A 12790-nucleotide genomic window follows, 5' to 3' on the forward strand; every position below is an offset into this window, starting at 1 on the left:
TAGATACAAGTGAGATGTTAGGATGATGGGATAAGTTCAAGATGTTAATTTAGTGCGTCAAAATAAGCTTAATTTTCATCACATCAAATAATTTTTTATATAACCAATCACAAGGAAAGAAAATATACGAGTCATGTGCATTTAGCTTGTAGATTATGGTTGGAAACTATGTTTTAAACTATTTTAAAATCATTTTAGAAAACCTTGGTGAAGACTATTTATTTATAGGAATCACCATTGATTAATTTGATATAAAGTTAGAGTGAAACATTGAAGTTTTCAATAGTTTCTGACTTTGTATCATTCTTTGAAAATAAGATATATTTTCTTTGAAAATTATTTTTTCCTAATAGTGTTTGACAAATGTAATGCCCATAAGAAATTTTGTATTTTTTAAAAAAATTATAGAATTACTTATGTATTTTTGAAATTCAATCTGAAATTAATATGTAATTTTTCAATCTAATAATGGATTGTTGTCCACTAGCAATCGACTGCTACTATTCAATCGACTGTTGACCATTAGCAATCAATTGTTACATTGGTTTTTGACTGAAATGAAGTTATTTCAGTCGGATAAACTTACTCCTAGGTACCTTTACTATCCCTAACCCTATGATATGCTCGGATAAACATTCATAGGTGATTTTCTTGATGAAAATGAGAAAATAATTTTAAAAAGAGAAGAATATAGAATTGAGAAAGAGGTTGAACCTTTAACCTCATGACTTGGATTTTAGAATTTTCTAAAGGTTTAGGAACTTAAAATTATTATTAGTGCATGACTGAAGATGTATGGAACATGTTTTGAGGGGGAAGGTCCACCTTAAAGGTGGTATTTGGATATAAAAGGAGGGGATTTGAAGGATTGATGAGATGATTAATGGATTGTGTGCTCTAGGTTAAGCATTGGATGAAATAGAAGATAGGTAATCTTTATTTGCAAGGATTGGATTGGATAAGATAAATGGATCTTGAGAAATAATTTTTGATGTATGATTTTAAATTAGAAAACTCTCATTCATGCTTTGGCATGAGGAGAGGAATGATGTAGGATTGTGGACTAATGAGTTTAGTCCTAACTTAAACATATTATCAAACATAAAAAAGAGACACATTGTTGGTGTAATCGACCTTGAGTCAAGGTTGATCAAGTTGAGCAAGCTCAAGTTGTCTTCAGTGGGAGAGTTTCGATGTTTGACATATATGATAGATTTTGACCAATATGGTAGATAGTCAATCAATATATTAGTTGGTTGAGTAAAAAGTCAAGTAGGTTAAGATTGATCGAATACTTAACAATGGAGAAGTCCAAGTGGGTCACAATTAACCTGGCACTTGGTGATCGAAAGTCCAATATGGAGTTTGCATGAGAGGAGAAGTCCAATAGGGATTTGGTAAGAGGAAATTCCAAGTAGGTTATGATTGACCGAACACTTGGTGATTAGAAACAAGGGGTTAAGTCCAAGTGGGTCATAGAGAATCAGACACTTAGCATGAGAAACGAAGTCCAAGTCGGTTAAGGTTATCGGACACTTGGTGTGAGATGGATGAAGTCTAAATGAATCATGAAGGACATGACACTTGGTATATGGATGAAATCCCTAACATGTTAGGGAGGACTGACTGTTAGGCAAGTATATAGTCCAGACAAGTTAAGATAGACTAGATGCTAGGCAACAAGAAGTCCCGGCAGGTCAAAATTAATCAAATGCTAGGCAGTGGTAAAGTCCCTATAGGTCAACGTTGACTAGATACCAAATAACGAAAAATCCTGATAGGTCAAAATTGAGTATTAGTCGATTAATAAGGTGTATCGATCAATCAATACACCCTAAACACAGAAATTGGGGTTTGAGGTGATTTTTAGATTTGCTATAGTAAGTAGGGTTTCTACTATAATAACTACTATATAGGGCGTTACAACATTTAGGGTTTATTGAAATCATAAACTTGAAAATTAAAATTACTACAGTAAATTTGGGGTTTGATATACTATTTGAGTTAGAGTTTTTTGCTATGGTGCTTTTGCTATCGTAACAATCAATTTCTTAGTTTCAACAATCGATTGTTGGCATTGTAATATTGTACAGTAGGTATTGAAATTGATTGCTATGGATTAGCAATCGATTGGTAGGAATAGAAATTGATTGTTGGTATTTAGAAAATGATTGCTAAGGTAGAAGAAGAGTGGTTCTGCATGTTTAAATAATCAAATTCGATAGAAATCAATTGGTAATGTTTATCAATCAATTAATTACTAGGAGAAAATCAACCCGAACAATAGCCTTATAAAGAGGATTTCAAGGAGGATTCTCAACATCGGTTCTTGAGAGTTTGGAGATGAAGGGCTTCTCATTTCTACCATCAAAAGGCAATTCCAAGTAATAAGAAAATATCCAAAGTGAGATTTTTATAAAGTAGTTTACTTTTGTGTATTAGCTTTTGTATTTTATATTCTTGTTGTACTATTGTGAAAACTTATTGTAAGAGGCTTATCCTTGTCTGGAAGGTTTTTGAGATAGAGAAGGTTTAGTAGTGATAAATTGCTAGGACTAGACCTTGGAGTAGGCATCTTGAGAGACGGCGAACTAAGTAAAATCTTAGTGTTGTATATGTGGCATCTAGTTTGATTCAAGTTTAAACAGTAAATATACCAACTTTTTAGTTTAGTAAATTCCAATGGAAATGAAAGAATGCTTTAATTACATAGTCCAGGTTAATAAAATATGCTTAATATGTGTAGTAGTATGTGTGTAGAGTTTAAAAATATTTTCTGTAAGATTCATTTTTAATGGTGTTATTATTCTTATTATCCTTATAATACCACTTATACCCCCCCCCCCCCCCCCCCCCCCCCCCATAATAATCAATGATTAAGGAGTCAAAATAGCCCGATAGGCCGAAGTATGTGGATCAGGCCAAAGTCGAATCGGGTTCGAAAGGAAAGGATTGAAGGAAGTTATTGGACTTGATACTCAAGCCTCCTACATGATAGCGCTCAAGAGACGTAAGGTATTCATCACTTGGGCCTAGGTGTTAGATTAAGAATCGAGTGGTGCTTAGCATTGGGGCTCAATGCTCGAGAATTGGGTTCGGAACCAAGTGGTGCTCAACATTGGAGACTTGGGCTCAGGGAAGCAGGAAATGAGAAGGATGAAGATTTAAGGGATCAGTTTAGGAGGGGCGAACAATATAAGCAGTCAATGATGATGAGCATTAGCAATCACTAATAATGGAGCGTTACCGAATGAGAGGATCATGCATGGGGTTGTTACTAAACGCAGAAGGGAAACTGCAAGGCCATAATGAGGAACGTTATTCGATGGAGGTTGTAAAATGGAATGGGTAGTCGAAGGGAGGGGTAAGTTTTTCCTCACTAATATTCTCATGCATTATTTCATAATATCTTTATCTTCTCTTGCCCCAAGTCTCACTTAATCATCAGAGAGGTCACGCCTAGGCAACTTTGGCACCTTCTGATTGTGTGTTAACTTTAGGCAAGAAAGTTACTCTCAGAAAAGGGAAGTTACGAGAAGTGCTCGACTATGAATATTAGCCAGCTCGACAGCAAACATTCAAAGTCTACCATGTCAACCACAAACTACCAAGACATCTTAATTATATTCTTTATACTCACATCATCTCCAATCGATTCATGGTTGACTCACTTATTTCAAACAAAATCATAACCTCAAAGCTTTTGACTTCTTGGCTATAGGCTTTATTTTCACCATTGCTCTTCCGACAACACTGCCCTATTCCTCAAAGAAAACCTTTTCTTGTTGACAAAACCATAATAATTACATACTACCCCATTTCCAAAAACAAAACAAAGAAGAAAAGTATTTTGTTCTTAAAGCTCCTTTACCAACCATTGCACACGTTTGTGCACTTAGGAAACCCATATTAGTCGTTGTCACTATCAAGCCTATGGAGAGCCCACTCCCACCACGTTTAGTGGAGAATGGACATGCCAAGTACTAGAATTTCAACGTGGGGCTGCCTCCAAAAAGTTCAGATTGGTATGCAAGGCAAAGATAAAACAAAATCTCTTCTATTCTTCTCCAATGCCATATTGTTATAGGAAAATTTTCATTTGATTACAAGGTTTATCTAGGTGTGAAGAATATATTTAAAATTTTAGTAAACCCAAATTTAACATCCCAATTTACAAAGTCTTGCATGACCAATCGTAATGCTAGATACAACGATACATGTAGAGAAATTATGTGGGGCAATATAGATTATGTTGAAGTTTAGGAAGCCTGTCAAAATTGTGAAATTTTGGGTGGAAAAATTAGATTTAATATAACCATATACAGAAAGGGTAGACACTGTATATTACAAAAAAAAATTGTGAACAATTTTATTGTGAAAAATGAAACAAATAGATTTTGAGGATCCTTTTTTGTCTTATCCATCTAATTAGATAAAGAAAGTCTTTATTAAGGAAAGTGCTTAAATGAACTAGAGACAAAACTACTACACTTAGTGGGATAATGGCCTCTTTAAGCTTTTGGTTGAGTTAATTAACAATAGAAAAGAATGTGATACCAAAAGATTGGTTTTATCCAAGAAACACTTGGTTTACTTTTCTTATTTTTAGTTTGCAAAATACACTTTTAGTTTTATAATTATTAAATTGGTCCTCACAAATTTTTATTACAAATTTATATCAATCTACCTTAATTGAATTTCAAGTTAATAAATCACTTAGGAATGATGATATTTATATATCTTTCTTTTTTTCCTAAAAAAATTAATGATCAGTATCTATCTTACTTTGATGGCATTGATCTTGGGGTCATTGAATTATAAAATCTAATTTAATTTTGGGGTAAATTAAGAAGGAGTAATTAAACTTTATGGAGAGTAACTTGATTCTTAAAAAGTTTAATGACATTTTTATAAAGTAGATAAAAGATTTGCGGGATTAGTAGCTTATATAACACCCCTTGTCGCTTGTAGTTTAAATAACAATTATAGCATGACAAATTGTACAAATTTTGTGATTAGATCCCTTGAAAGCATGCCTAATTGATGTGGGTCAGCCATATCAACACTGCATTATTATGATCAAATCATTAGTTTAGTTATACTTGAACCAAAGAAGAGGACAGATAGAGATTTGGATTGAGGTCCATTTCAACAACTTTCATTTTATTTAATTTATTTCAAGGAATGCATGTTTTTCCTTGACCTAATTAAAGGTGGCCAATCTCTCACTTTTGTTCATTAAACAAATATACATTTATGATCATTAATTTCTTTTCTTTTTCTTTTTCCAATGCATTTAGGACACTTGGAAGAGTGGATGAAGATGAAGAAGGGCAAAAGAAAGCTTGCAAGTGTCACCAAGTTAATGGTATAGTGGGAAACTGTGACATATGTATAACCCTAGGGTTTGTGACATATCCAAGCAAATACCACTACTTTCATTATTTATCATGCTATCCTTTATTAGAGAAAAAAAACATTGTACAAATATATATATTTTTGTTAGGTAATATTCTATCTTAACTCAAAAGTTTCATAATTTTCATAGCTCACACGTGCATGTTAACCAATTCAAATACTTGAATGGTCATTCAACAGAATTTCTTATATATTTTCTTTGTTTGAGGAGCAAATCAAATTGATCATTTTTTGGTTCCCATGATTGTTGACCATAACTTAGGCTCAATGGATCAAACTATTAATGAAGGACTGCTCTTCATAATGTCCAAAATGATTTTGATGGGCATGATGTTAAACAAGATGAACATTAGCTATCATTAGAATGATTTGATGATATTGATAGATATTCCTAATGAAAATGGAGTCACGCTTGTCCCTCTGTTGAGGGACAAAAAATTGGATTCTAGCTAATCAAGTGTGCAATTGAGTTGTCGCTAGCATTGACCCTAATTAAGTTGATGATGTAGATGGGTATAAGATTTTTCACTAAGCTTCCTTTCTTTGTATTAACATCAATATATATTTTTATAATCAAATATAAAAGATAAGTTGCCCTATCCGTGATTTTTGGGGTTGATTTGATGATTGATATAATCAATTTTTAGAAGGTACATAGCTTTAAAAAATTGACATTTCATGCTCGATTCAATTGAGTCGAATATGGTTTAGGGAACTAAGTATTCATCCAAGTGTTGATCAATTTTAGAAAGAACTATATGAAGTTCTTCCATCATAGGGCTTTATAGGTCTAGCTTACCCTAATTTCACGTTCGTTGTGAGGCATTTAGAAGGCTCCTTCGAAGTCAACTCCCTGTTACATGGAAGTTCTCTTGAGCGGCATGAGAGGACCGTGTTTCGAGTTTGAGATCTCTTTGATCACATTTTTTATGTATTCTTGTAAGATTTTCACTACACCTTGCCTCGACCACATCCCTCTTCTATTTGTGTTAGATGTTAGAGAAAGGGCACATGTTAGAAATAACCTAACCGTGAGTTTTTTTTCTTTGGATCTCCATGATAAGATCGTAGTTTATATCTTCACCCAGGTAAATAAAAAGGAAATAGGATTTTAGTATCTTTTCCATGATGCTAGAAGACTCGAAGACATAAGTATTTTATTTTAGTTTATTCATATAATTTTATATTGAATATTTTAATGTATCTTGTTTATGTCAAACACTGTGGATGGTCAAGCCACTAATCAACGAACGATCCGACGTATGCGACCTCAGGAAGGATCTCGCCATAGGAGGAGGAGAGAACTTGAAACGCACTTCAACAGGAGGTTAGACTGGCGTTGGAGAGTCCCGACAAACCACTCCAACGCTCAAGTTAGGATCTTTTGGAGAAAGAAAAAGTTCTTTCTAAAAAGGATGATGAAGAGAGGAGAGTCCAAAGAGAGGAACCTACAATAAAAAACCCCTTTTTAGAATTTTTATAGTGTGAACCTCTCCACATCGAATGGAGCTGTATCATTATAGAAACATATAGAGGACAATTTGACAGTCATTTCTTTTTGACATTATATGCAGAAAAGAGGGTATCAGAGGGGATCAAATCTGACAACCTCATAACCGTCTACTCATTCCTATACTGTCGTGCGCCCTCAGGAATATTCACATTTCCTATTAGTGGACCCCTGAGGGCGGCCAAATCATAGAATAGGTGGAGGTGGGACCCAGGGCAGAGACGATGTTTGAGTCCAAGATGGCTTCTCGAAGGAGGCGTAGTCCGATTGACTTGACTATGTTTAACGATCTAACCCTATCACTTGCAATGCCCGTTGAATGGGTTCACGTGTAGAGTGTGTGCTCACCATGAGCATTTCTGTAGCGCTAACGTGTGCAGTATTAATGGGGAGAAGAGATATGTGACAACAACGCTATGAGCGTCGTATCACATCCAACAGAGAGGGTGCCCTAGTGCTGATACGATTCCTTCATCGAACAGTAGCGCTTAAACCTGTCTGACAAGCCGCCATATGGCTTCGTATTGCATGCTTGTGGATCGTTAATGATGATGATTGAATGTCTCTCAAATCCTTTCTCAGTCCGATCCAACGGTGGGTAGAAAAAACCACATGATCTATCGGTCTGAAAGTTATACGGAGGTCACCGTATATTAGGTTAATGGGAGGAACCTTGTCTTGTTAATTTGCATTTTTCTAGCCCTCATCAGTTTCTCATGCCTCTGCCTCCTTCATCTTCGTCTCCCTGTCCAGCCTTTGGGGCTATTTACGACTAAGCCTAAAATCAATATAAAGGAGATATTTACCTAAAATAAATATAAAGGAGATATTTACCTAAAATCAATATAAATTCCGAATTTAATGTTATTAAGGGGAGATAAAGAGCCCCAAAGGCGTAGACTAATCCGCCTGTATATAATATAAGTACCTCTGCTACGCAGAGGAGAGAAATAGCCTTTGGGGCTATTTACGACTAATCTTCTATAATAAATTCCCGATATATCCCTAAAAATCAAGTAAATTCCGCCATACTATAATATAAGTTCAAATATATGGCCTAAAATAAATATAAATTCCGCCATACTATAATAAATTCCCAATATATGGCCCTAAAAGAATAAATTCCGCCATACATATAAGTTCTATCCGCCATAATATAAGTTCTAATCCTACGAACTTACTTGATCCGGGCACGCAATTATACTGGTAATAATCCGCTGCGGCAGCGACGTGGCCTTTCCAGTGCCTTTTCTCGTTTGACTTCTTTTCGGGATAGCCCTTTTTCGAAGTGTATGTCGAAATCACCGGGGACTTGATGTATATGAGGAGGTGCTGGAGTGAGCCCTTTCTTTAGGGGGATTGCAGGCTTTTTTCGGCCCTAAAATATAGTAAATTGCGGGAGGTCTTCTGATAAAATCTAAAATCAAGTGGACAGGCCAAATATATAGTAAGGGCCGATGCTTTAGAGTTTGTTTGAGCTCGGGTCGTTGCTGCGACGGAAGAGGAGAAAGATTTGTGGCAGCAGCTGTCTCATGAGTATATTATCCGTATCAATGACCTGGTAAATTGTTTATTAGTCACAACATAATACAATATAAATATAAGATCCATAGAAGATGTACAAATGATCTATATTTATACTATAGATCAAGAGAAAAAATATTCAGAGAATTATCATTCTGAAATGCTCATGTAGTACTGTACTGCTTGAATCAACTGAGTAGTCAAAATTCTTATTTGCACTTTACTTTCTTCTCGGGATGTTTTTTATATGTATACATAGGGAAAGTCGTGTGCAATGAAAAATGCAAGCACGTTTTGGGGAGGGATTTGTTACCTATTATAACAAGGAAAAATATCTACTCCATCCGACTAGTTCCGGGTTCGAGTCCCGGGCAACCCGGTCAAAAAATAAAGATTTTTTTTTATTCACTTCATTTACAAATTGTTTAGTCGTAGATATTTTTTGTATTTAGTCATAATTTTTTGTATTTAGTCATAGATATATAAGATGGATATACGTCTGTTCGGTTGATATTGGTTGACATTGACATATAAACCATGTTATACTGTTAGATAACAAGCCTTCTATTATCTAACTCATAACTATGAATAGTTAATACATATGCTTGGGAGTCCTTAATAAATTGAATAAACCAAGATCTTACCATGACTGCAATTTTAGAGAGACGCGAAAGTACAAGCCTATGGGGTCGCTTCTGCAACTGGATAACCAGCACTGAAAACCGTCTTTACATTGGATGGTTCGGTGTTTTGATGATTATTTATATTATAGTATGGCCTTCCTAAAATAAATATAAATTCCGCAACTTCCGTATTTATTATCGCCTTCATTGCTGGTTCTCTACTTTTGCTCGGGATCTTCGTTTGATTCATTCTTGGGAAGGGATTTTCTCCCCTGGTATCTTGTTTAAAAAGAGGGTCAAATTACATCAATAAAATCAACCCATGTATAGTTTAGTGGTAAAAGTGTGATTCGTTCTATTAAAAACTTAAATAGTTAAGGGAAGGGGTATCTCCGTTTTTTTCATACTCCGATCAAAAACTTTATTTCTTAAAAAGGTTTAATCCTTTACCTCTCAATAGCATATTTGAGGAAGAACATACATTCTCACGATTTGTATCCAAAGTCCTATTAGAAATTCATTTTTATTTATTAAAAATAAAAATGGATTATGTAGTCGTGAAACATAATTTTTTTGAACTGGATCCAGTCTTCCAATCGAATAAGTATGACTAAGGATCCATGGATGAAGATACAAAAGTTTAGTTCCAATGACTAGACGGATTTCATACTTCATCATGTGGTTTAATTCGCCCGGGTAAGACTAAACTTAATTCGCCCAGCTAAAACTAAACTTAAATCTCTCTCCTTTTAATCTGACCTATGGCTTTGTTCAAACAACAAAACAGACTCAGGTCTGACTCGAGTCTGACTCAGGTCTAACTAGGGTCAGACTGCATCAGAACAAATACACCATTCTGATTCACATCAACAAATGGATTATAATCTGAGAATATAATAACTTTAGCAGTCTAAGATTTTTTATGATTCCAAAGATTAACAAAATCTTTCCATAATTATCCTTCGATTTTAAAACTGAATTAATTAAAATGTATCGAGGAACCTAATTGAAAATAAATTAATTAATTTAATAAATTTTAATTTAAATACTTATAAATTTAAAAGAGATTATTTATTTTAAATTTTAAAAAATAAAATTAATGAATTATATTTATTAATTTAACAAATTATATTTATTAAAATAATTATTTTAATAAATTATTTTATTAAAATATATAATGAATTATTTTATTAAAATAAATTTAATGAATTATATTTTATTAATTTAACTAATTATTTTATTAAAATAATTATTTTAACAAATTATTTTATTAAAATATATATAAATTTATTTTAAATATTAAAAATAAAATTAATGAATTATATTAATTTAATGAATTATTATAAAAATAATTATTTTAATGTATTATTTTATTAAAAATATATAAATTTATTTTAAATTTAAAAATTTATAAATAAATGATATTTATTTTTATATATTATCAATTTATTATCATCATTAATATTATTAATTTAATTTAATTTATTCTAAAAATAAATTGAATCAAGGATAATATAGTAAATATTAAATTAGTTATGTTTTATTCGTTGAACCAAACAATATTAAATTATATTTTATACATCATAATTTTGATTATGTGATTACCTAATAATCACATAATTACCTAGTAATCAGGTAATCAAAATTATGTATAATAACTTAAATCAAACGCACTCTAATAGTCCATGTATGTTATGAGACGGCATGACTGTTGACTGATAATTATGTTAACGGCTTAAGCACATCCCACAAACTCTATATTGGTTGAAAGTTTGACTATGGAATGCCTGTTCTAATGGAATATTTACTTTAAACTCACTAGGAATAATTATTTTACCTCCATTTTAAAAAATAATTATTTCTCATCTATTTTATCCTTGAAATATATCACATTCAACTTGTCCAACTGGAATGATCAAAGTTAGGTTGATCGAAGAATCCTATTAGTCCAAACAAACTGGGCTAAATCAGTCAATAATCAATCTAATTACACCAAATAATTCGGCTTGTATGGTTAGGCTAGTAAGGATTACTAGTTCAGAAAGATTAGTTGGCCATTCATTAGAATCACACGATGAATCATAGAAGGGAGATTTCAGATCTCAAATTAAATTAAACATTGAATGAATTATCTGTTTTTTTTTTATTAAAAAAAAACAACACATGTAAAGGTTGTTGGAATTTCTCAATGAAAATGATGAATCAGGTCTACGACTCAAATTGGTGGGGCGGCCGCCATCAAATTGGTGGGGTCTCAGTATGACAACGTAGATAATCAATCTCCTTTAAATTCTCAAGAAACCTCCCTCGGTTGTTGAGGCATGCCTTTAAGTGAATTTACTCGCCCTGCTTTAAAATGATCGTCTAACAACTTTAATTTCTCGTCGGTGGCTGAAATATTACTTCTTAATACCGTCGTCCCTCATTTAATATTCATAGTTATTCGACTTAATAATGCTGGTTGTTGAGTCGCCTCTACCAATGTGATACACAAGTTTGTTTATCCATTCGGATCTGAAGTATTTTAAGGTCGAGATAAGGGCGACCACCCTTTTTTTAAAAATAATATTATTCCACCTAAATTCTTATAGTTGTTTATTGATAATTAACTTTTAAGATAGAAGGAATTTTAATTTGAAATAAAAAAAAAATACTAAGTGACCATTTTTTACTAGTTGCCAACCCTTCAAGCGAAATGCTGCATTATGCACATAAAGGTGCCCCAGCATGATCATCTCACATGGAACATACCAACAGCCCTTTTTCTTTTTTCTAAAAAAAATAATATAAAACAACAAAATGAGCCAATTATCCTTAATTCTAAATCAAAGTTTTTGGATATTTAATATCAGCCATAAATAAGGAGTCCTTAAGGCCGAGAAAAGACATAGAAACTTACTTCAAAGGCATAGTTGTCATAGATAACAACAAGCCATCTTCTTAACTCACTGTATTTACTGATTTACAAAATCATAAATGAAAAAGGAAAAGTTAGGGATGGGGCTTCTAGAACCTACGGCAGAGGCCGTAGAGAAGAGCCCACGCATGACCCCCCTCACTCCGTCGACTCCTCCTCGGCGGATCCGCCGCCGCCGTGGCGCGGTACGGCCCGGTCCGACCAGATTCCGTCAGTAGTTCCCACATCACGTGCACGTCCTCGTATTCGCACGTACGCACCTCCCGCCTCAGTCTCATCAGCCCTGAGACAAAGCAAACAAGGGAAGCGGCAGAGAGGTAAGAGGGGGGTGGCGTCGTGGCTGCAGGACATGCGGCAGTTAGGTTGCCGATCGCGCGAAGGAACTCACCGGATTTGCGGAACCCAAGGCGGTAGGCGACGCCGTCGCATGCCCGCCTCGCTGGAGACACCATTCGAGCCCACCACGCCATCTCTCCGCCGGCCGTCGCCGCCGGATCGCCGAGAGAAAAGGAAAAGAAAATTAGAGGGGCGGAGAAATGAGGGAAGCCTCTTCTTCGAATCCGATCTAAAAAGGGAGTCCAAACGCTCCCCCGATTAACCGGCTGATCCCCTTCCACGACCGGCACGTGACGGTCCACACGCGCGGAGATATTTTACGCTGCCGCTCCCAGCGGTCGACACGTTTGAGGAATAGTTGGTTGTACGGCCGAGGTGGATCTGACATGGACCGGGCCCCACCTTCAGTTAGCGCGACCACACAGCGACCACACGCTGTGTGGGTCCCGATCAGCGTTAGGA

At 34.6% G+C, this 12790-nt stretch overlaps 1 protein-coding gene across 1 annotated transcript; it reads right to left on the reverse strand.

The window, feature by feature from the left end:
• Window positions 1-11883: 11883 nt before the first annotated feature.
• On the reverse strand, window positions 11884-12552 carry LOC141812768 (uncharacterized). The gene is made up of 2 exons (XM_074700759.1): window positions 12381-12552; window positions 11884-12275 (listed from the first exon to the last, which is right to left on the reverse strand). The coding sequence occupies exons 1-2, from the start codon at window positions 12460-12462 to the stop codon at window positions 12082-12084; spliced, it is 276 nt and encodes a 91-aa protein (XP_074556860.1). The 5' UTR covers window positions 12463-12552; the 3' UTR covers window positions 11884-12081.
• Window positions 12553-12790: the final 238 nt, after the last annotated feature.

Source organism: Curcuma longa, chromosome 19 (genome assembly GCF_044706935.1).
Source record: "Curcuma longa cultivar G26 ecotype Majalengka, Jawa Barat chromosome 19, ITB_CL_G26_1.1, whole genome shotgun sequence".
Lineage (NCBI taxonomy): Eukaryota > Viridiplantae > Streptophyta > Magnoliopsida > Zingiberales > Zingiberaceae > Curcuma > Curcuma longa.

Coding starts and splice junctions, on each gene's coding strand:
- LOC141812768 (XM_074700759.1), bottom strand. CDS start 12,462: ATGGCGTGGTGGGCTCGAATGGTGTCTCCAGCGAGGCGGGCATGCGAC. Junction 12,276..12,380: donor CCTTGGGTTCCGCAAATCCG/GTGAGTTCCTTC, acceptor GCTTTGTCTCAG/GGCTGATGAGACTGAGGCGG.